The sequence below is a fragment of the Brachionichthys hirsutus genome, chromosome 8 (genome assembly GCF_040956055.1).
Source record: "Brachionichthys hirsutus isolate HB-005 chromosome 8, CSIRO-AGI_Bhir_v1, whole genome shotgun sequence".
Classification (NCBI taxonomy): domain Eukaryota; kingdom Metazoa; phylum Chordata; class Actinopteri; order Lophiiformes; family Brachionichthyidae; genus Brachionichthys; species Brachionichthys hirsutus.
The window spans coordinates 6,037,714-6,062,548 of NC_090904.1; the positions used below are offsets into that span (position 1 = coordinate 6,037,714).

Below are 24,835 nucleotides of genomic sequence, written 5' to 3' on the forward strand. Positions count from 1 at the left end.
GTGGAGGGTCAAATGGCTTCTGTCCGTGGAGCGGCGCGCCTTTCATCAAGGCCTGTCTCTGCCGGCTCACCTCTGGTGACCACCAGGAAGCCTCTGCCTCTCCCTTCATCTCGGATACCCCGATTCGTCCATTACTCAGCCCCCATGTTCAGTGTCAGTGAAAACATAAACCAGCACAACACTTATACAGAACCTCACAGTGATCTGCCAGTTTAGTAAGTATGCCATGCACATTTTAAGGCAATCCATTAAAACACGTAGAAGCATCAAATCCTCTATAAAACCTATCCTTGCAGCATAATCGAAATATTTCTTTATCTACTTTCTTCTGTTGTTTTGCCAAAATATGGCTAAATGTGATATCGAGCTCCTAAGCTTTGCTTGACGCCTTTTTGACTGTAGTTTTGTGTAGGTGTGGACAATGGGAGGATGTTCACAATCTAATGTTACGGTGATTTGTAGCTGCATTTAAAGTCCTTTTACGGTTCTCCCACTTCTGATAATTCTACTATTTGACTATTAAAACCATGCAACGTGAACGACGCAACAGAAAAATGTACCTGTTGGTAGAGTTGTAATTGCTGATGAGGAAAAAAAAAAAGATAAATGTCTTTAATTCAATATGGTCTTTTACTGCTAGAAAGATTCATTGGCTATTTCAAGAGTGGCTATGGTCTGCAGGACATTCTAGCATTGAGAAATAAAGATTACAGTGTAGACGGTGATTGGAATTAAATAATGTGTGGTGCTTAGTTTTGTGTAGAACGCCCAACTTTAATTTGGTACAAATATGATGGTTCTGAAACGTGCTGAAGATTATGCAGGAGTGGTTTGTGCTGCAGGGGTTTATTTTACCGCAATATTCTTTGTCTTCAACACGTTAATACTGGAATTAACGCTGGTTCCAGTCACCGTTCTTGCACAAAATGGAAAGTTATTGACGTGCCATTGATTAATTAGACACTTCCCAGAGTTTTACTTGCAAAATTAAGGCTGGATATCAAATGAATAAAAAGTGAAAAGGCATTTAGTACAGAAAAACTTGTATTGGAAACTTTACCGCATGTTGTAAAGCACTGATTATAAGGGAAGTTTTAAGACAAACTAAGATTTGTTTTTTTTTCCCTATCTCTGAATTCTGTTTGGATGTATGAGAAATGCCTTCATCTGGCTGTGCCAGTCTATGCTGATAGCCATACTGAGTTGGCCGCTGGGGTGCTAGCTAACCCCCGCTGTTAAGAGATCAATTGAAAAGGACAACCACAAACCGCTCGTGGCCGACTGCTGCCAAAACAGTTTGCCCAATTTAGGGATTTCCTACTCTTCTCTCTGCATCTCATGCTGACTGCAGAGGTTGTTGTTTTTTTTTTTTTTCATTCCTCAAATGCATTTTTGAAGTACAATAGATAAAAATCATATAGTAGGTTTTAGATATGCCATGGTAACTGTCTACCAGATAAAATTGTATTTTTGCTAAAAAAGTCTTTAAAAAAATGTATCATGTTTGAATAAAGACAACATTATGTACATGAGGAGGATGTATTTAAATTAGCAGGGCTGCTAGATAAATAGAATGTTAAGAAACATGTTATACATGACCAACTGAGTGCTGTCAAGGTTCTACTTATTGTCAGCCTTAGTGCACACTCGGTCTCTCTCTCTCTCTCTCTCTCTCTCTCTCTCTCTCACACACACACACACACTTGCGAGAGAATGCTTAGTGAAGAGAAAAATCCCACAACTTGGTGAAATTTCTCATCCCCCCCACCCCCCCTGTGCCTTCAGTGAGATCGCAGCGCTATCCTGTTCGGGCTTTCCCTCCTCAGATGCCCATGTCTTTGTAACTCTAGGCCTTCCTACCCTGTCCTTCTATTTTAAGACGGCGAGGGCAGTGTGCCGAGCGGGACTGAGAGACGGGCTGCTGCACTCTGCACGGCATGGTTGACACGCCGGCCGAGGACAGTTTGCAAGACACCGGTTGACTTGTTTACGGCGGAGGTTCCATTTGAACTGGGAAGGGAGGAGGCAGACAAGCTGGCTGGCAGAAGACAAAAGAGAGAGGTTTACCACCGTCAAGAGTGTCACAATTCCTCTTGAGCCATTTTCACATTTGGCAGGCAGTTGTGAAAACAATTGCCTGGCAATTTCTCTCTCTCTCTCTTGCGCTCGCTCTCTTTCATGCGCTCGTACGCTCATGCATTCTCGTTTTCTCGTTCATGCTCTCTCTCACTTCCCTCGTCTTCTCTCAGCCATTATTTTTCTTGCATTCTCTCTCGCTCTCATATGCTCATGCATTCTCTTTTTCTCTTTTTCATGCCCCCCCCCCCCCACACACACACACAATCCTGCTATTAGTCACTTCTTAGTGCAGCAAGTGGTAGAGAAAGTGACCAGATGTTGGCCAAACAGCGTTGCTTCCTCAGTTTCATAATGTTTTTGTTCTGTCCAGTATTGCAGGTATCCATGTGTCTCATCCCATTTCTATGTTTTTGGGTACGAGTTGATTAACACAAGTGTCTATTTTTCTGTTTCTCTAGAGTCGATCTGCAGAAGACATGCTGTTGTCTTGAGCTGAGAGGGACGTCATCCTCAACCTATCACGAGTCTCAATTTGTTATTCCACACCTGGTCCACTCTCCGATCAGTCACCGAGCACCAGCAGCATCCTCCACCACCTCCGCCTTTCCCCCACTCCCCTTTCCTGCCCAGCCTGCCGTCGCCATGACGTCGGAGCTGGAGAGCAGCCTGACCTCCATGGATTGGCTTCCGCAGCTGACCATGCAGGCGGCCATTCGCAAAGCAGATGCCCAGAATGCCCATGGGCCTGGCATGGGGAAGAAGAGTACCCTACTGGATCCTCATACCACGTTGGACCAGGAAGAGGTGCAGCAACACAAGGATGGCAAACCGCCCTACAGCTACGCCAGCCTCATCACGTTTGCCATAAACAGCTCGCCAAAGAAGAAGATGACGCTAAGCGAGATCTATCAGTGGATCTGTGATAACTTTCCCTACTACAGGGAGGCAGGCAGTGGTTGGAAGGTGAGGAAAGAGACTCATCTGGCTTTGTTTTAAACCAAGTCACAAGCAGACCTCCATCATGACAGAGTTGCATTGTTATAACGAAACAATTCATTTCGACCGACACCTTTTAACGCCTAACATGACATATTTTTAACGTTGCGCCAAGTTGAATGTGAAATGTTCCTTTGGTTTTTGCAATAACAGGTATTTTGTAACTTGCAGTTTAGTCACCGATTTTTCTTTAACCTTACATTTTGTAGTAAATGATTGTAGAAGAGCTGAAATACATTTTCTTAGACATAAATCTTTATTTATATTTTACACCATTATCACTTCTGGGAGAGCTTAGGAACCGGATTTGGGCCAAATCGCAGTAAGTGTCTTTCAGCCCTGAAAGAGTACGTTGAAGTGTAAAATATTAATATTCAGAAGAGCGGCCCCAACCTGTTTGAGCACAGACCAAATGGCCCATTCATGGGTGGCAGACTTGTCGTAGTCATTGCAGATGCCTTGATAGGAGATTGCTGTTATGCAGGGGGAGAGCCAGCGCTGTGTCATCATCTCAAGGAGTCCATGATATCCAGAGATGAAGCTGTGCTGATTGCCATTTAAAGGACTGCAGATGGAAAATCATATTGGAATGAGTTTTCCAATCAGTTAATGTTTATTGGAAATAGAATCTTAGGCACTGCTTTATTGTAGTCAGACAAGATGTATGAAGCCCATTTCCTAGGGCGACAAGATCTGTCATCCACACAGGCTGCATGGAGGTGTGTGTGCGTGTGTGTGTGTGTGGGAGAAGAAGCACGTGTTATTGAGTCTATTGTAGCAAAGCCCATGTAAGAAAATAGTTTAATATTGTGTCCTTTATTTCCTGTCTTACTCTCACCATCCTTGATGTAGTTATCAACAGCGTTGCAGCACGCCTGCTGTCAGTCTGCACGCGTTCCTGTTAAAGTTCAGCCACGTCGACTGAGAACGGAGGTCAGGTCTGCCTTCTGTGTGCCGCCTACCTTCTTTGGCATTGGATTTAGCTATTCATTGCACACTTACGGTCTGTCTCTCCAGACATAGGAACAAGGTTGCAGCAGTATTTTACAGAATCTTTGTTGCTTGAGAGGTGTCAGTTCACCTCCTGAGCGCTGCCAAGGTGCCCTTGAGCAAGGCACGAAACCCCACAAGCTGCTTCTAGGGCGCTGCTACGTGGCAGCCCTTCGCTCTCTATTGTTCGCATGTCTAAAGGCCGTGTGTGTGAGTGTGTGTGTGTGTCTGCTCCGGCCTATACACGTTTTTAATATAATTGAGTGGGGAAAAAAGGAATTTATTTCAGGATCACTACCCTAAAAAACATTTAGAAATTATCGACATGATTATGCAATTCAGATATTTTTGAATGCCCAAGTATGATAATGAGCATATAATATGCTCATTATCAGTAAAGTAAAAAAGTAAAGTAAAAAAAAGTGAAAAAAAAAAGAAAAGAAATTAATCTCAACAAATGGCTGTTTTTAAGTGTTTCTCTGTCAGTTTTTCTTTCTTTGGGATTCATTTTCTAAAGCACATTCCCAATAATGAAAGTAAGAAGTTTGAAAGAATGGAATATGTTCCCTTTAAATTTACAACCTCATCCTCTAAAGTAAAAGTGAAGTTTTTATTAAGAATTACTTTAAAATATTCTATATTTTACATTCAATGATTATTTCACAGGAATTGGATAATCTGTTTTGTATCAATAAATACATAGAGTCCTTGGTACATGTTAGGGATAAAGTTTCTAACATTGTGATATTAAATTTTAAACGCATCGAAATGAAGCAGGCAGAGGCACGGATGCTTTTTCTCTCTGGCGCAGCCAAGACCGAACGGTCTGGCGCGCTCCTCAAAACCAACTCCGTTCCGCTGACCGGAACATGTTTATTTATCACCTTCGTAGCTCCACCTCTTGACCCAGTGACATCACAATACTTTTAGGGCGCAAACATCGCTGCCCACCAGATGGGACTGTTTTTCACCTAACAGTAACATTAAACAATATGAAAATAAGCAAAATAACCCTATCAGTACATAATAAATAATGTACAATCTTATCATTTACTGATATTTTTGGATACTATCAAATTCGATTTAATTTCAACTTGGATTGATTTTTATTTTTATTTTTTTGTGTGTATCCACATAGATTAAATTAAAAGAAATGCAAAATGTTGGAATATAAACGGTACCTGTTGCACTTACCTTTCAGTGTCAGGCGTAATCACACATCGGATGTATGTGCTATAAAAGCAAGTTATAGAAATCGTTTGGCATAGATACATAAATACTCCTCACATTTTAAGTTTTAAAAAGCTCATCACTTTAGCCGCGGTGCTATGTTGTACAGGAACTGCTGAGAAAGCAGTTTGACAAGTTACTCATAGTTTAAGACTGTGTCGGAAGCCGTTTCCCAATTCTTGTCAATCGGGGGGGTTTCCCTATGATATATATATATATTAATCTACACAGCTGACCTAATGTAAAGAGTATACGGTATATAAACCTTTCATTGTGGTATATGTGAGGGAACATTGTTGCCGTGCCTGGGGTATTTAAACAAGCTCCAGTAGCCCTAGGTTTGGTTATAATGTTTTGGGGTTTTCTTGTGCTTGAATTTTCACGACCTATCGCACAAATTATATTTCTCTGTACATAACCAGGTAAACGTTTCTCTCCCATTCATCAGGAGTTTGTACAGTTGTAAGTAGTTTTCCCTTCAGAGATCCTGGATTTCGGAGCAGTTTGAAATTTTGTAGTCAATGGAGCTTCAAAATGTGTTCCTCAATATCTCGGTTGATTATCGACCGACGTTTATGGAATTTGACACTGTCATGTGGGGTTGGGACCTCTAACTTGCCACCAAATTTAATCTGGATCAGATCCAGAATGGAGTCAGTAAGACGTATTTAATTTAAACATTTAAAACCTCATTCAAGGATTCATTTACAAATGAACAAAGCTACAGGTGATTTGAAGAGGAGCATCATGGCCAACTTTACCTGTGAGGCTATATACTAAATTACTAAGACTAACCGCTAAGGGACGGACGGACAAACGACTGCGATCACATAACCAGCTGGTGGGGAAATCTTGGATGACAGTCGGCCAATCAAAAACTGACTCGACCCACTCCTCTGTTCAGGTCAACAATAATCATTGTTGCAGATGATTGTCCACATGTGTAAATCTAATTATGAGGGTGAAGGCTGGTCGGCAGAGGTCTGCGCTCTCTGAGTGCTTTTCTAGTATAGCACAAATACACCCTTAAATGTCACTGAGGTTGCATGTAGCCAGTCGGAAGTCAGAATGTCTGGGTGGGATGAATGCTGTTCGGTTGGAGCTGTTAATCCTCTGTTCCCCTGGAAATGTCGGTTGCAGGACTGGGAGTCCATGCATGTGTTTGTTCTGAATGATAATACAGGCTGTGCTGCTGAAATGGGACCGGGTGAAAGTGTTTACCAGCGAGTCATTTAGGCACCTCTCTAGAATTATATTGGTCCGCAATTTGAAAAATTTCAGTAAGTGCCGTCAGTGAAAACAGACAATTCTTCAAGGTCAGCTGCCACAGAGTACAAAATATGTGCTTGGCATCTGAGAAAGCCATGAGAGGCTGCTTTTCTTATCACTCTCTCCAGCTCTGAGGTATTCATACTTTACACATTGGTCTCAGCAGTCTTTTGTAGGATTCTGTTTGTATTCTGCAATTTCTTTGTCTTTCTGCACATTGTATGTGAGAGAATCTCAAAACGCATATTTCCAACATGAGTATAGTGTTTTGCACGCAGCAACATTTTTGTAATGCCATATACGCCTTCATAAAGCCAAGAGGCTGGTCAAGATTATGACAATGAGATTAAAATGTAAAAGGGAACAGTCCTCCTCCACTTCAAGGTCATGGCTAATTAGAATTGCAATTGCAGTTGTTGCATAAACAATTTTCAGACGCTTAGCATTAAGACGTTTCAAAAACATCGCTGCACTGAGGCGGGTATTCCCCATGATAATATCTACTTGCATTAATCAAGACAGGCAGGGTTGGAGACTAGCGAGCATTCTCAACAACCCGTTAGCTACAGGAATCTAAATCTCGTGCTTGTTGTTTTTCAGTTATATTTTGTGTGTTTCTATATTTTTCCATCATCTTGTAGCCAATTTACCTAAATTGCGTGTTTTTGGAGGCGGGAGGAAACCGGAGAAAACATACAAACTCTGCATATCGTATATAAAAATAAATGATCGAGGATTTATAGTTTTCATGCTTTTGAATGCTTGCTTCAATGATGTATGCAAATAGATCCAAATCAACAGCATGCATGTCCAAACAACATGCACTTCTCCCTGATCTGGTTCTGATCTGCCTGCTCGCCTCACAACAGCCAAAAACAGAGCGACTCCGTATGAAATGTTTTCTGTTATAAAAAGGTGTTCAGGAACAGTATTGAATAGAGACTTCACATACGCTCTCAAAATGATGACCTCCATGCGCAACTCAAACCTCTTTGTGGGCTCACTTCAGGCAAAGTGTGTAAATTCCCCTCTGCATTTCTTCCAGGTGAAGAAAACCAAAGAAAATCTGGAGACAATTCGGAACCAGTTTAGAAATGTTTGAAATATTTGCTTTTGAACTGTAACTGTTGATTATTGCTATTGGCAGGACTTTTGTCATCCCCCCCCCCCCCCATTATTTTTGCCACACCTGTGTGCAAGAGAGAAAACTAACTGATAGAGAATGTAAGTCATCATTGATTGCTTCAGAAACATTGAATCTTCTGCAGTATTTTCACAAAAGGTCCACAGCTCTGACTGGATGTGGTTAACGGTGTTGTATTTTGCTTTAGTCTGTAAATGGCCCACTGTTTAGGTATTGGGCACAGAGCTGCCTTCTACGAGGGCCCGGGACCAGGCTTTGATCTCATTATAAAATGCAAATACAGAATATCGACAGATCAAAGGTTCAACTTCCAATTGGATGTGAGGTTTAGTAATAACAGCCAGGAGCACTTTCCTATTTTTTAAGAAGCGATTTGGGTAGCAACTGGTCCTCCAGGACATTATTTACTTCGGAGATAATGTTCCTGCCTCTGACGAGTGACTGACTAGCCACGGTTCTGAAAATCCCTGCTCCTGTTGCTTATTTGAATTAGATGGGTCAGGTGTGAGAATTTGCGCTTACTGCCCTATCTCCCTTGTCATGCTCAGGTTTACAGGGCCTGAAATTTACAAGTGTAAAATTATGTTGGTGCTCGACTTTGATACCTTCATCGACTTCCTCGGCCTGTGTCATCATTACACATTTTAGACACTTTGTTGATACTGAAATTTCCTGCAGCACTTATAACTTCCTCTTGTACTTCAACTCCAAGGCAAAATTATTATATCCTTTAGGTTTGTGTCTGTCTTTAGTCCAGTGAATGTGATGGGCTGCTATTTGTTTTTGTCTTGAATGTCTTCTTAATTGCGGAGATGACAAAAGTGGCTGCATTTCGGCCTGTTGCTGACTTTGTGATGGTGGTGGGAGGGGGTAGTGATTCACTCAGCATCCAGTTTCTCCCTGCTGTGAGGCGGGTTCCTGTGTCAGGAAGCTCCAGCCTGGCCACCCGCCCACCAGCCTCACCTTGCACCCGCCTACCAGCGCCCCGCCGCTCACGCTTGGCCCTTAGAGTGGGCGGGGAGAGAGCTGGCAGGCCTTGGCACGGATACATGTTGGCAGCAGTTGCTGTCCCCACACTCCACCATGTGAAGCGCTGACTGCAGCGCAGAACATAAAAGGCCTCGGGCTTCTATCACTTCCTCTTGTGGCCTGCAGGCCTGTGCCGAACTGCTGGCTTTAGTTTTACTTGAAACTGTTGCTGTCGACAGTAATGTCACATTTTCAGTTCTATACCTCTTTGCACTCTCGCCGTATGTTTGTCTGTCTGTCTATAGGTTCATCATGAATGTGTTAAAACATCATCGTGGGGAAAAATATTTTCTCAGCTTCGATTTACATTTGAACAAAAAGTGGCATGTCCAAAATTATTCCTATCCTTTTTTTTTTTTTTTTGCTTGCATGTCTCCACTGATGAGCTGATGAGCTCCAACTATTTCAGGCTGATTTCAGAGCTTTAGCTCTCCACAGATTCTCAGTTGGATTCAAGTCGGGTTTCTGTCTGGGACACCGCAAAGCAATGCAGCAACAACCTGCAGCCACCGGTCCTCAGCGAGCGGCTTTGTCTTGCCATGACGCTCCACATGGTGTTTTTCACCTGTTCAGTTGATTCAAACTGCTGTTCCCAATGAAACGGGGTAATTAGGGTGCTTTAAAACAGCCCGGACTATTTGGAATGGTATAAAACTTTGGATTTTTCCACACACTGAATGTTAATCCATTTTGCCACTCTTTCAACCCACTCTCTCTTTCGTGGCGATTATTTAACCCCCTTCACCTTCTGTTATTGTATCCTGTAGCGAATGCCTTCACTCTGCTCTTCGCAATCCAAGCAGCCATGCCTTCCAACGCTTCGGCCGCTGCTCGGCACTTTATTGGCCTTTTATTGATAAAGATGTCCGTGTGGATATGTAGGAAAGAGTTTTCTTTGTGTTCTTGTCATTGAAGCGGGATGGTTGTCTCTGATCCCATAGAGATATTCGATCATCGAGTTTGCGCATCCTCAGTGGGGGTCAGTGGTCTGTGAGAGGGGGGGGGGGGGGGGACGGACCGTGACACGGCTGTCGCAGCCAAGCGGAACCAGTGATGGATGACATGCCAGAACGGGCCGTGCTCACAGGCTCACCTCTCGCATCTCACATTCGGTATCAGTAGGCCTAAATTGCAGGTCAAGCTGGCCACAGATGCAACATGTGAATAGCGCAGCTGTGATTGCTCGTTTGTCAATGTCACGTTCTCAAAGAGCACGTTTCCACATTATTGAATGAAAATGTCTTTAATGGACAAATGTAAAAAAAGAAACCGATGAAATTAAATTGAAACAACATTTCACCACACCTAGCTTACCGTAATGGAGCTTCTCAGAAAAAGCATTGCTGGCATTCAAAGTGACTCTAATCAAAATAACGATACTAACTATCCTCTGCTGCTTTACGTCGTGGTTTCTTTCAACTCATTGTTTTGGCTTTTGGACTATTTTTTTGCCTCTCCGAGTGTCAACGTATGTACCCTCGAGTGCCAGCCATAACACGTGTGTCTTAGGTTGCCGACCCCTCATTTTACCGTCTTCCTAAGGTTGTGTTAATATAATCCAAAGAGATGATGTTTAACCACTGAGGTTAGGTTTGATTGGTTCATCAGCAAATTGTGTTGCAGGTTAAGTAATGTCGATTTGTTCTCATACCGGTCAGTCGGATGAAAGAAAATATGGTTTAAGAAGAGTAGACTAAATACTGAACTCTGGTTAATATTGGTTTTACAGATGGAGAAAAAGAAACAGTGTTGATGCATTTCTCAAGTGTAAAGTGGATGTGTGTGTGTGTGTGTGTGTGTGTGTGTGTGTGTGTGTAAAGTGATTACAATACAAACCCTGGCTGCGAGCCCTTCAGCCTGTGCTCCACCAGCCGCAAGGCCACATCCTCTTCTCACCAGTTAATTGCATCTGAATTAGTCCATTATTGTGGCCGTGTAGAGGGATGAAGGTGTCTGACCTCCTTTGACCACTGTAATGTATTATTAATGGGTCAGCAAGCCTTGCACCCTGCATTAACTTGGCTAATGGACTGCAGGGCGGGGTCTGTGATTCCCTTTCAGAAGGAAGTCAAATCCAATACACGGCTCAAAAGAAAGCTTCTTATATGCTTTTATTCCAGCTTGTTAGTGACAGTGGGACAGTAATTTAAAACGCGCTTTTGATATTCTTGGTGTTGTTGTGATATTTGCTCACTGCTGATAGGGAATCCAAGATTACACTGAGGCATCCGTGTGTCTGTCATATCCATGATCAGTAATGTGCTTTGTGAATGAAAGGCTAATTGTCAGATCAAAATAACAAGTAATTGTAATTGTCTCACTTATTTCTGTGTGGTAGCCTTCAGGCTACAGGCATTAGGAGCCCGGGGAGGACTGTATCAAATGCAAGAATGCAGCCGAACAACAAAACAAAGCCTTTTATCTATCTGATCTCAGAACTGGGAGGGATGCATCCGTTAGCATATTGGAGGCAGACTCTGCTATATCAGACAAACGGGGCGGGGGGGGGTACAAAAGTCAGAGTGGTGCTCATTGTGTGCATGTTATACAAGAAATTTATATTTTTGTCTTCGAACGCGTTTTACGGTTTTGGTATTTAGCTGTCAAATGTTCTCCTTGCTCCTGGAGTCCGCAAAGAAAAGAATATGCCGGTGAGTTGAAGCAGCAGACAAAGGCTTTCTGTGGCGTTGCTTAATCTGTCTAACTCTTAAGTGGACAGCTGGCACTACCCCTTCACCATTAGTAGCTGCAGTCAGTTCTTCATTGTTAGTGGCTACTGTAGTCAGCAGGCTGCTGTGAGCCATTGTCAGAGGGGTAGCATCAGAGGCTCTTCTTCTGGCTGATAATTAAGTGGCGCACTGACAAACGGCTTTCATCAGATCCCTCAAGTGGAACTGAGAGCATGTGAAGGCTTTCAGGGAGGATAAACTAGAGGACGTCACTTTGCCTCCAATCTTCCATGGCCTTGTGCCGTATCTGCAGTGGAGGAAGGGCGAAAAGTACGGCTGTGCAGCACGGGAGATACGCGTCTGCGTCGTAATCGACCCTCGGTTTACTGCTCAAGGTCTTCTTGCTTATGTTGACGGTCTGTACTGTACCCGCCGCGGGCTGCAGCTTTCTGATTTACCAGGCACAAAGTACTTGTCGTCTTTTCCCTCTTTGACAAACTGACATTTATTTGTGTGCCCTCAAGGCTAATAGAGCTATTCGGTTATCGCACGTTTTACGCACGTTTGAGTACGGAGTATGAGCCAGAACACGCTGCGTCTACCTCCACGCGCTCCTTGAATCAAGTCCTCCCCGACAAAACCAGGGTCAGCATCGGTTCTGTTTGCAGGTTTCACATTCTTAGGCTTCATAAGCTGCATCAGTGTTTATTGCTTATGCTTGATCACAGAAGCTTCATTAGTTATTGTAAGTTAACATTTTGTTTGTGTTTAAGTAGAGACTTGTGTCATACCTGATATTGTAACTGATCATCGGTTACTAGAAAAAGATTAATAAAACATAGTTGGTGTTAAATGTAATTCTGCTTTGAGTGAAAAATCGGGACAGTCGCGAGTCGCACATGTTGCAAGTTGACGACTCCCTCTATAAATGACTTTGACCGTGTGCAGCTTGCTTTGAGCGAGACGGAGTTGGAGAGACAAATACTGGTAAAAAAAAAAAAGTGACAAAGATGGATAGCCCTCTAAAGGATCGTGATCAAATAGGACTCGGATGAGTGGCTGAGGGCTTTTGTTGGAGTGTGACCTGCCGTTCGGTGTTGCGCAAAGTGAATCCCCCCCCCCCCCCCCCCCAGCTTTTAAGATTTTTTAAGGTCTCCCAGTTTAGGGAATGCTCGAACGTCAAACAGCGTTCAAGCCAGCGCTGTAACCTTGAGTGCACCGAGGAAATAATGCAGACTTTTTTATTTTTATTTTATTTTGCTGCAGGTCAGTTCCAAGGCTGACCTTACAGCAGCAGAGCATGTGCCCGAGTAAAATCTCGTTCACAACATTTACCGTGTTTCGTCTCCAGCCCCGCTGCTTGAGACCCTTGGTGCAGCATTGTTAAACCTTTTATATGCCACCTGAGAATGGCGGTTCTTTCTTTTTTGTCGGCCTGTTGTCTGAGCAATTACATTTCTTTCTTTTTTTTTCAGACTTCCGCATTACCTACGTAAAATCTATATATCTGCATGTATATGTGAGCTCAATGCCCATTTTCATTGCATGTTTTTAGACTTTTCTTTTTCAAAGGTGGTTTACGTCTAGTGAATGTTCTCAGCCGTCCCGTGACGTGGGTAGTCTTGAGTCCACACGCGATGCAATCCCTTATCAAGCAAATTTCTTACTTGCCTGTGTTGCCCTCATTATATTTGCCTGCCCGTGAAAAATGGGTTTAATTTTGCCAAATGTTTACTGTTTTGGGTGGGGGGAGGGCTACAATTTCCCTATAGTGTCATCTCCCTCTGCAGAAGTAGCTTCTGAGTTTTAATTGTTCTAATACCTCATTCTGCTCCACCAGGTTATCTGAGCCTATATATTCAAACTTTGATGATTTAGTTTTCTTTGTTTGCTTATTGTCTTCTCATCACGGATGGAGATGGAGGGCTCTCCTACCTTAGAATAACAGGTTCTTTTTGTCTGGAAGATTTTCTCTTGTATTTTGTGTAACCGATAAGCAAGCTCGATAGAAGACAAAAAAAGATCAGAAACTAAGGGGTATAAAGTTCACCTTTTCAACAAATTACAAAAAGTATATATATAAAAAATAAAAGGATAATTTTAAAAATCTGTATAGTTACATTTACATTTTTTCTTTTTTTTTTTTGGTAGTGTGAAAACATGGTGCGAGAGTGAGGTCACAGTGGTAAATAAAAGCCAAGTTGGTGAACTTGGTTCCTGTCGTCTTTGAGGCGAGTTAGGATCATGATTTTCCTGTAACAAACCAATAGTGGTTTTACATTCTCAGAATGTTGATGCATGCAGCATCCTGGCACTTCTTTGTCATCAAACAGAGAGTTTACGTCCCGTTAGTCTGGAGAGGCTTGTTCTGACGGACTTAAGGTCTGAACTCCTCTGTTAGCTAACAGGATTAAAGCGTTTGGTGGTTATACCTTGACAAGCGTGCCTTTCTCTACTTGTGCATGTGTGCGCGTTTGTCAAATGCTTTTTTTTTTTTTCTCCTAAAGCGGTACCTTTCTGAGCAAATGCTGTGGCATCCTACCTGTCTTCCCACACCCACTACAAATAGACAGCGAAGGTGCTCCGTTCTGTGGCCTTGGTGCACATCCCGAGGATGAGGAGTATGTTCTGTGTTGGCGGGCATGTCACAGAGTCCATGTAACAAAGAAATACAATAGCCCGTGTGTGTGTGTGTTACCTGTAGCTGTACTGAATCACTTCCTGTTTCTTTTATTGTGATCTTGCTCGCTGTGCTCCATTTCTCTATCCTTTCTCTTTATTTGTTTTTTCCTACTTTTATTCTTTCTTTCTGTATTTCACTCTTTCACACAATTTTTGTTAGAAAATATAACTTCACCAAGTCGTTTTTATTTTTGACGTGTGAGTATTTACTTTTAATGTAATTTATTTGAAAGTAATAGTCAATATTTCTATTTACAGCATACCTTTCAAATATACCTGTCACAAGGTACAAACCAAATGGATAAGGAAAGACAAAAGAGTAAATTAGCTTTTAATTTTGTCAGTTTTTGGTTTGTTTTAGTGCCAACAATCATACGTACTTACTTCAATATTAATGTTGTCCTCATCCTCATGGCCTTTATTCTGAGTATATGTAGAGATAAGTGATTCCATTCCTAATTCTTTTAGTCATGAGGATTTCTTATCAGGAAAATTTGTTTTCAGTGGATCCGTGTGGAAGAGGATCATTTCCAAAAACAGTGTTTGAAACACAGAGCATTTTACAACGCATTGGGAATCCCATGTCCAGATATCCCTGGATAGGTATTGATTTTCTCATGTTGGACCACAGTGTGAGTGTTCCTGTACATCTGAACCAGTATACGTGCCTACATGTGTCTGTCCCAGCGTTCACTCCCCAGTGGCCCTGACTGTGTGCACATAGTGCCTCCTCCCCGTCTGTGAGGACCAGGGTTCTGACATAGCCTGTCCTTTTAGCTCACTCTGGATGTTTGACACGCCGAGCGCAGAGGTCAGCGTGACCTACTTTCCCCTGTCGGGCCCTCTGCTGCGCTGCAGCGCTTCTCAGTGGGGCGGGCGGGGGCAACGAAGGCGGAGCTGCGTATGCCTTCGCTCCTGTCTTGGTGTGTTAAATCACCAGCATTTGTTAGGAGGCGGGTTCCATTGTGTGCGTGTGTGTGTGTGTGTGTGTGTGTGTTTTAAGGTATGTAAGAGGTACGTATACACACACGCGCGCACACACACACAGGCTTGTGCTGAGTTTGGGTATGAAGTGCTCTGTGGGAGATGCAGGTAGATGCGAGGCAGGTAGGATTCCTGCTGTGAGATGTGTCTTACTCACTTTGTGCACCGCTGTTCACAATCTTTGACCTCGTCCACATACGAACTATTTCCCATAAGAAATAATGTAATCTAGATTACTCTGTTCCTACGCACCAGTTAAATGCCCATTTTTATTCCTACAGTTATATTAATATATAACTAGGTGTATCTAAACAATATATAGCACATACAAGAGAACCAAGGTTCCACTGTACTCCGAATCCTCTGTACTGTAGATCAATTTATAATGTTGTACCATCATAGACTTTTGTCTCAAAGCGTATACTCACACAGACTTCAATAAATCATGGGAGCTGCTGCCAACATGCCGAAGTGGTTTCAATGTACAGATAGAATTGGGTTTTAATTTTTCATCGGCTTGTTATTGTCTTTATCTCACCTTTATTTCCTACTGGGCAGAAACATTGCAATAATTCAAATGCTGCCACTGCTGCTGTCATTGTTAGATCTTTTTCTCCCCATGCTGCTGTTGTAATATTGTCAAGTCAGCTTTATGTTATTTGTCTTTGCCTCTTAGCAAATGATCAAAAGCCCAGATAGTTTCATTCATAGCATGTGTCTGAAGTACAGTCGTCCCTCATTTATGGACAGACAAAGAAACATGTTCGCACTGGAAAGAATAAATGTATTGCTGCGCACACAGAAGTGATTGGAGTTTGTTTCTTAGGGACGCGGCTCCAGTAGAACCGCGAGTTTAAGCCCACAGCGACAATTTTACTCGACAAGGTACGACTCTTTATAATGTTGTGCCATCATAGACTTTTGTTTTCCAGATGCAGATCTCGTTCAATATGTACAGTACTGTATTTTATATGTTGCCATATGTGTTTTATATTTATATTTTTGCAGTTTTATTTGTCTAAGACTGGAAAATGCTTATTTTATCGATACGATTCTGACAATAATGGAAAATGTAAAAATTTATACATACCGCAGAATCCTGCAATATAGTGGAAAATCCACTATAATGCATATGGATCGGCAAGAAAATCTACGACGGTGAATCCATGGAACGTGAGCCGTGAAATAGCAAGGGGGGGGGGTGTAGTGGCAAATATGGTATATCAAGGGCAAGGGTCTGTTTGGGAGAGAAGAGAGCAAGCAAGTAGAGTTCATTAAAAAAGTACATTTCTAATATAAGGTCGACCTCAGCTACTTAGCTTTTTTATTGGTGTAAGCCCTGCAGACGGTCCTTAATGGATGGATCCACCTCTCTGGCATCAAGTGGAACAACAGAGTTCCAGAGGCTGTGACATGAAACTGGCTCTAAGTACGGAAGTGTCCACGGCATTGTGCAGTTTGCATCATGCACAGTGCTGCTGAGACACTCCCCAGTTTAACACGTTTTGGGCATTTAAAGTAGCATGGAGCGCTCCGTACCTGTTTGTCGCCATCCACTATGCAAGATCGCATTCTGCACTCGCATTGTTTTATTCATGTGAACGAGCGCTGAGCTGAGGCGAGGGACAGAGTGGCGAATAGCACGGGGGCCTGGTTTGGTCCCGTCACAGCTGCCTGTGTAAAATACCGGTAATCAGTCTGTGCTTAGAACAAGCAAAAACAAGAACTAAAGACAAGATCTGCAGTTAAATACGCAGCACCGGAGTCGATGCCCTTATTGTCACATGCTCCAGGCTTCACCATGTCACTGTTGCCTCTTTTGTTACATTTGGATTGATGAATGTGTCAAGTTTTTGGGATTAGTTTAAAATAAAAACATACTCCTGATTTAATCAGGTAGATGGATAAAATAGAAGCAATTAAAACAGTATAGATGTGCATTAGATCACAGATTATTATTTTTATTTGGTAGTCTTCTCTTTTGGGTTTTTAAAATCTTGACTGTGTGGAAGCAGGCCAGCCTGCCTGAGGATTCGGTTTCCTCTCCCCGGGCTGATGTTTGGTCATTTTTTTCACTGACATTAATTTTGCAGATAATTGCACACAGACGCAAAGTGTCTCCAACCGTCCAATCAGGTGAGACTCCATCAGATCTTGAACTGCTAAGTGTTAGCATTGTATGTCAAAGCGGAGTCTGAACAGTTGGATGTTCAACCTGTGGCAGAAGGGCTGCGGCTGTGCTGTCCTGATTTTAGTGTGGAGTTCCATTCCACCATTGCAGGGCCAGAAAATAGTCAAGGTTTGGCTGGAGCAAGTGACCACAGGCTATGATGCTCTTTTGTGCTGTGGTTGTGCCAAAGTGCGTGGTTTGGCTGAGGTTTAGAGGTCAGACAGACTTTTCTTTGTCTTAAACATGAAGCCAGTGGAGCAAACAAATGTTTCGGGGCAGTTGTAACAGGGATTATTTGCGACGGGAGCAAATAATCACCAAATTTCACACCCGTGTTTTAAACCTGTGAGAACAATTGTTTAATACCTAAGAAATGTTGGGTTGAGTTTCAGTTCCCTGAAAATACTCTCTTCTAGCACAGCAAACGGAATTATTTTGACTGCGGCACCTCGCTGTACTTTCTGTTGCAGAACATTCGTTGGACTTTGTCTGGATTGCTTTGGCATTTCAGAGTGATTTAAGCAGGAAGATTGACAGCATTACAATGAGGCTGTCATTATCATCCCTCCTGTGGTATAATTGCCTATACTGTTGAACAAGCAGCTCCCATCTCAAACGCTTGGAGGTCTTTCTCTCCCTCTTTGTGTCTCACTTGCTCTCTCTCTCTCTCTCCCTCCCCCCTCTCTGTGTCTGCATCTCTTTACTCATCCCATGCATCCGTTAAACTCATCAGAGAGTCCTACGGCTTGGCCATCTGTCAATACCACTCCATAAAGTGGAGTGGAGAAACGTGTGCGTCCATTGGCTAAAAAGGCCTCTGCTGGCCGGCCTCCTGCAAGACTGAGGGCCTTGCTGTAGCTGGTTAACCCAGGACTGGGGCGTCACTCTCCAGCCCTTGTGGCTACTTCAACCCCCCCACCCCCCCCCCCCCCCCCCCAAAAAAACAGGCAGCTGGATGAGCTTCCCTCTTCTCTGCTATGGAGTAGCTTGTAACGCTATAATGAGTTAACTTTCAGAATGATCTACATAATTTATTTCCTGCCCCACAGGAGCTCGCTGAAGCATTAATTAATATCTGCAGCCATCCCAGTGTGGGATTCCTTCTGGCTCCTATTTTTGGCTCCGTAGAATTCAATATATTTGTGCAACCCAAATGCAGTTTGTTGTATATTGATGAAAATTGTTGCTTTGTGGTGGCGTTGTTCACAGATTAAGTTGGTGTGTGTGTGTGTGTGTGTGTGGTTTGAGAGTGAAATCTGGACGCAGCTGTAAGCCAGATCTCAGACCTCTGAGACAATCTTATCTCGATGACAGGAGATACGCCGAAGCGTAAATGAAGCATAGCAACAAGTTGTATGCTGGCAGCAATGTTCTCCACGCTAAAGTACAACAGACAGGTTAGTGTGATCCAATTGTTGATGAGTTCATGCACCTTACCTCCTCTCTCTCTTTCTGCCCCCCCCCCCCCTCACAGAATTCAATACGGCACAATCTGTCATTGAACAAGTGTTTTCTCAAAGTGCCTCGCTCCAAAGATGACCCAGGAAAGGTAAGGCTGTTGATCACGGATTTGGTTATAAAGACAAGTGTGTGTAATCCAGCCGAGCACTGTTTAGCTTCACAGCTAAAGATTCTAAGATTCTGACAGCCTGAAAATGCATGGCATGCTCTTCAATGTGTTCTGATTCGAATTACAACATGTTAATTTAACATTTGACTCTCAGATGGACCACGTAGACTTGCTTTTTCTGCCTGATGCGCTTAAGTCTACGGTGATCTTATAAATAGTGGCTCCCGGTCTACTGAGCAGTTCATGAAAAAGGAACCCGTGCTCCTATATTTAGCACGATGGCGTGCATAGGTATAACCACGTGTAGCCTAACCCGCATTTGATCCTGGCAGCGTCAGACTATATGCTACAGACTCTTTGGGAACCACACAAACGGTTGCACACTCGCAGACACAGGCATGCGGAGCTACGCCGAGCTGTGCAGGGGATGAGGACTGAATGCTAATTTCATGTTTTTCCGTAATCCTCTGATATTGACACTCCTGGGAGCTGCTCCAGTAAATACAAAATAATCTATTGGTGTATGGATCCCATTCCAAATGCATGGCCAACATGCTCGCATCCTTAATGTTTAATTTGGAATTTTCCTCACTCCCCCCCCCCCCCCCCCCGAAGAGAACTTCAAAGAGGCTCTCGCCGCTCTTGATATGTGCATCAATATTGTAATGTGGCAGGAATATGAGAAGCGCTGGTTGGATGAGATAGGAGAGTCTCAGACTGTTTTTCTCTGAGATGGTGTCTAGAGATGACACTGAGCATGTCGGTATGTGCAATAGCAGAGAAACGCACCCCCTAATAATCTACACGTCTCCATGATTATGGCTGAGTTTGTCGTGTTTGTCTTTCCTGTATTCACACAAAGAAAGGGAGGTAAAGGACATATTTTATGTAGATGTATGAAAATGATCGAGGTCATTTATGGAAAGAGAAAACATCTGTTATCTAAAAACACCCCCAGCACCCTTTGTTTTACGACTGCAGACATTTTTATGGCTACGTTCCGTTTGTTTCCCCGAGACTCCACAGACACACTCCACTTGCCGTTGCTACAGTATGTTGCAGTGGATTTTTGAATAATTTAATGACTTACGGGGTTTCTCCCCCGCCAAATCTTTTGGGGATTATATATAGAAATGCAGAAACGCTCACTTTAATTAGGGTTAACTTAATGTGTACCCTCTTATTAGAAGAAACCTCGCCAGCTTGGCTTTGTCTTTGTTGCACATCATGTCTGAAAACATCTGCAGCTGTATCTCTGCAATTAACCCCTGTATCATAGCATGCCGATGGATCAGATATAGATACACTTTTCACCTTCACACACATTCACAGTGTGTGCGGCACCGATCACGAGCTTGCGGACTCGATCGGAATCGGGCTTTACCTCCAGATCAGGATTCGGGTTTATATGGGCAGTTATTTTCATAACTTTTTTTTTAATCAGATCTGGAGTTACGCGGCGGCGACAGAGTGAGCCCGCTCGGCTCCACACAGAAACGGCATGACATCACTTCCTGTGACACTATTGGATGAATGCCATCAGGCGGTGCAAAACACGGAAGCAGCTTGAAGCTAGCTAGTTGCGCGAGTATGTCTGCGCTGTGAAAGTATTTTGAAGGGGATGACAAAAACCTTGCGATTGAGGTGCTGCTCATTTTATTTTAAATATTCATATTTAATATTTCCTGTTGCATTAGTACCTGAGGCTGAAGGAGTATGGCTTAAGGAGAGGCTTTACAGCTGCCCCACTAACTGCTCATTGAGCATTGACAAGAGGAAAAGCCTCGCCTTTTCTCACAAATAAAACCCTCCTACCCCCCCCCCCCCCCTGAATAACAGATGAGGCGCACTGATTGGTCGAAAGCAGGAATGTTGCAGTGCAGATGAACGATTTGATGCTTGTGTCCTGTTGTGTCAGAGAGGAAACACCTCAGTCCAGTGCAAACACCACAGGAGTATCACTTTAATTATTTGTTGTGTTTTATCAGCTCGACGTCAGGTTCTCCTTTGTGTGCAGGGCTCCTACTGGGCCATTGACACCAACCCAAAGGAGGATGCCTTGCCGACACGGCCAAAGAAGAGGCCACGGTCTGGAGAGCGGGTAAGTGTGATGATGTGGCGAGAGGAACACATTTGTCTACATGTGTTCCTCTTCTTCAGCGTCTGATTCCCTCTTCACTCGCGTCATGATTCCACTGTGCCCCTGTGGGCCCATGTTTGCCTCAGTTTTCGGCTCCCTTTACCCTCCTTTCTCTCCCACTCTTTCCGTACCACACATACAGGGGGAGGGGGGCGTCTCCATCTTCTCAGTTTTGCTATTTCTATTATTGTTGTTCTAATTATTCTTCCTCAAACCCCCCCCCCAACACCCACAGGCTTCTACGCCGTACAGCCTGGAGTCGGAGTCTTTGGGGATGGAGTGTATGATCTCTGGAAGTGCCTCTCCAACGCTGGCAATCAACACTGTGACTAACAAGGTACTATAACCAGCCATCCTGCCTCTAGCTCCAACACACACCTGGCTACATGTCTGCACCCTGACCCCACCCACTTCTCCAACCACCTACAGCACTACTCCCCGCAGAGAGAGAGGAGCACTATAGTGGAGGGGAGAGGCACAAAAGCACATGCTCATATGCCTAAAGCTCCTCTGCTATGCAACCCACACCAAAATACACAAACAGCACTGCAGCACCTTTTTCCTCCACAAAAGGCGGGAGACTCTCGTTATCTTCAGTGCAGGATTACGATACTTGCATCGATGCTTAGGAGATTACAGCCCAAAATATCTCACACAGTCCTGCACAGAGTTGAAATAGGATACACGACACGCCGCGTTAGGCGTCTGTATCTGAACCGGTATTGGAGGTTGACGCCCAGAGTCGTGTTTCTCTTGTCTGTGGCCTCATTCCAGGTGACCCGCCCCTGCTGCTAGTGCTGTCTGCTCATTGTTGCTTTTTTTTTAATATGTGTAAAAGCTTGAAAACACTTTAACATCACAGATGCAAAGCTGCAGGGACTGCTCGTTGTGAGTGTGTCGTTAACTCTGTAATTTTAAATAGGCTTTTTAACCTTAAGCGCTCATCCTCTAAACCCAGTGGGGGCAGCTCTCAGGTGTACTTTTAAAAAGCCTGCAAGAGTGGCTCATTCATTTGCTGCAAGCATTAGCAAAAGACAAAAAAAAAGAAATGTTTAAAGGCACAACTTGTAAAATATGGGCAGAATTCCAAGGTCGTTCGGAAAATCTTAGGGGAGCCGTGTTACTCGTTTAATCCTCATCTGCTGATCGTTATACTCCTTGCTGTATCTGTCTTCGGATGTAACCACCTAACTAGCTGTTAGGTTGGTTAGTGGAGCAACTCAAACCCATCTGGTTAGTGTTCTGTTTCATAAGAAAAATCGTGTGAGTAAATTTGTTGACATCTTTTGTTGGTCTATTGACTTTTTGAACAAAATGGTATGACGGCTTGCGAAAGAATTCAGCCTTGCTGCTTGTATACAAATTACAAGCACATCCTAATATTACTGTATAGGATGTGTACTGTATAGGATGCTAACATTTCATGTTAGCTATCACTAGATATGCGTGCATCACACTGCATAAATAGCATCTATTCCACCCAGCTGCTATGCTACCCTTTTCTTTGCAAGACAAACGGATGTTTCACCTGTTTCAGGGCTGCTTTTGACAGAGGAACATTTCAAATACTCCTGTAAGCTGTAACGGCGCATGAACTAGCACAGTGGGTTAAAAAAAATGCCTCATGAGATATCAATCCCCATGATGGTGTGACCTTGGGATTGATTCCAGCTCGCAACATGCCAGCATTGCACCCTTTCTCTCTATTTTCTATCACATTCTCCTAAATCAGGGGTGTCCAACCTGTTCCATGGAGGGCCGAGACACTCCAGGTTTCCTTTCCAACCATCTCTCCAGCAGCTGATCTCACTAATGAGCTCCTTCTCTCGAATTGAAGGAGGTGTTGATAATTAAAATCACCTGCTTTAGTAACCGGCTGGAAGAAAAACCTGCAGCGTCTCGGCCCTTCGTGGAACAGTTTGGACACAGCAGATTTAAGACAGCAAAAATTGCCCAAAATAAGTCATAGTGACGCTAGGAATTTGAGAAATGTTTAAAACCATGGCTCTGGTCATTGAGAAACAAGCACTTTGTAGCACTCATGACATCATGGCTAAGCAACGCAACCTCCCATTCATCATTAGCATGGCTCCCAGCCATATTAAACGGCTATCACACTGAGCCTGACGGGGCTAGCTAGCAATAGCTGGGATATGAACTGGGTGAACACGCTCATGTCATCCTGGCACCGTTGCTACCGCCGCTCCTGCTCAGATGCAGAAACTGTGACCCTCGTTCCCATTCTGCCTTCATGAATGTCCAGAACCGACAAGAGCAGCGACGGAGCAACAGTTGGGCCGTGAACAGCCCGTATAAAAGCGTACTTGTGACGAGTCTGCCTCTACGGTGAGCATGCAGTTTATCGTGTTGCTGTGGCAGACAGATTCACGGGCCTAAGTGTGGAAACACTTGCTGCAGCTCCACCAGCAGTGACAGCGTAATGAGGCTCTAGTGTAAAGAGCTGACAGCTGAGTCTGGATTCCTGCCATCAAATACCTCTCGTCCAGTAACTGAGAAGCGAAAGCAGAAAACGTGGCAATAGTGCCATCGGAACGCTGCTGAAGAGAGCTTTTCTTTTGTTTCTCTTTATTTACTTGATTGCGACAAAACAAAGTTGCAGTGGTAAAACTGCAACAGGAGACGGATCTGAGCCCCCCCCGAGTCCTCAGAGAGCTTGTTTCTCATCGTCTTCCACTGTAAACACACGACAGGCCACGCCTCTTTGACTGCAGCGTGCCAAGCCACAGGAATTCCCTCTCTCTGTTTTTCTCTCCCTCCCTTTCTATTCCAGTCTCTTTCCCTCATTCCCGCCTTCTCAGATAGACCAATCGGAGATGCTGGTCAGACAACTACTGAACCAGAAACAATCTCTTTATCTCTTCTGTTGGAGATTCTTCACGCACACACACACAGAGACACTCAGATTGTTCTGAGGTGGCACTAAACATTGGCGTAGCTGCGGTAAAAGTCTGGCAACAAAAGTTCGATGATGAAGGGAAAGAGGGCATTGTTGGAAATCTGTTTTCCAATGAACAGTCTGGTCATTTTTCCCCTCTTCTTTCTCACATCCCTTTCTTTTCTGCCTCTACCTGTCTGCGCACCCCTGCGTGAAGGGGTTGAACAGAGCGCTAGCTGGCATTGTTGGACACACCTGGAGCCAAACTTGCTTTGATTTCATAGTCCATGTCTCACGCTCCGGATTAGGTGCCCATGTTAAAGACACTTTAGGCTTTTTTTTTTTATTCATTACTAAGAATAGCCCTCTGACTCGCTCTGCCTGCTCGCTAACGCCGTAGCGTCGCCCCTGCTTGTACGAGCATGTCTTGTGTCTTTAAACGTGCGATATCTTACCTTTGTGCACATCTCTGACTTGACGTTGGCGCCTGTGCTTCACGTGTGCGCTTTCCTTACGTGTATGTCAGTGCAATGTGGCCGAGTGTTTGTCTGGCGGCGCACGCTTGAGTAGGCCTCTCGACTCGGGGGACGCTGGAGTCTGTGCGAGCCACAGAGCAGTGAGGGGTTTGGTATCATCACACTTTATGGGTGAGTGGAACAGGAATAGATTGCGGTGAGAGATTTAAGGCTTAAAAGGCTGTTTAATGACTTCATTACGCTTAGCGTTTATACTTCAGTGCCACACTGTTCCTGATTACGCTTGTGATGCTGATTTTGTGGGTTTGCTTTAAGAGCTCAGTCTTAGCTGTTCATTGAGTTCCCCTTCACTCTAAGGAACACCGAGGAGAGTTCCCTAATGAGCTACTATTACTACCTCCCTGTCCTTCTCTCCGTCAGCCTCCCGCCTGTCCCGTCTACAGTCTTCCTCCATTCTTTTTTTTTTTATCACATTCTAGAAAGGTCCATAATGGAAGCTGAATGTGATCGC

The 24,835-nt window shown here is 43.8% G+C and overlaps 1 protein-coding gene across 1 annotated transcript in view; it reads left to right on the forward strand.

Moving 5' to 3' along the window:
* Positions 1-2,721: 2,721 nt before the first annotated feature.
* Positions 2,722-24,835, forward strand: part of foxj3 (forkhead box J3) — a 41,244-nt gene continuing 19,130 nt past the window's right edge. Inside the window, exons 1-4 of the mRNA XM_068742527.1 lie at positions 2,722-3,042; positions 18,717-18,791; positions 20,830-20,913; positions 21,188-21,289. Coding sequence (XP_068598628.1) covers positions 2,722-3,042; positions 18,717-18,791; positions 20,830-20,913; positions 21,188-21,289 — 582 coding nt within the window. The remainder of the gene's footprint in view (positions 3,043-18,716; positions 18,792-20,829; positions 20,914-21,187; positions 21,290-24,835) is intronic.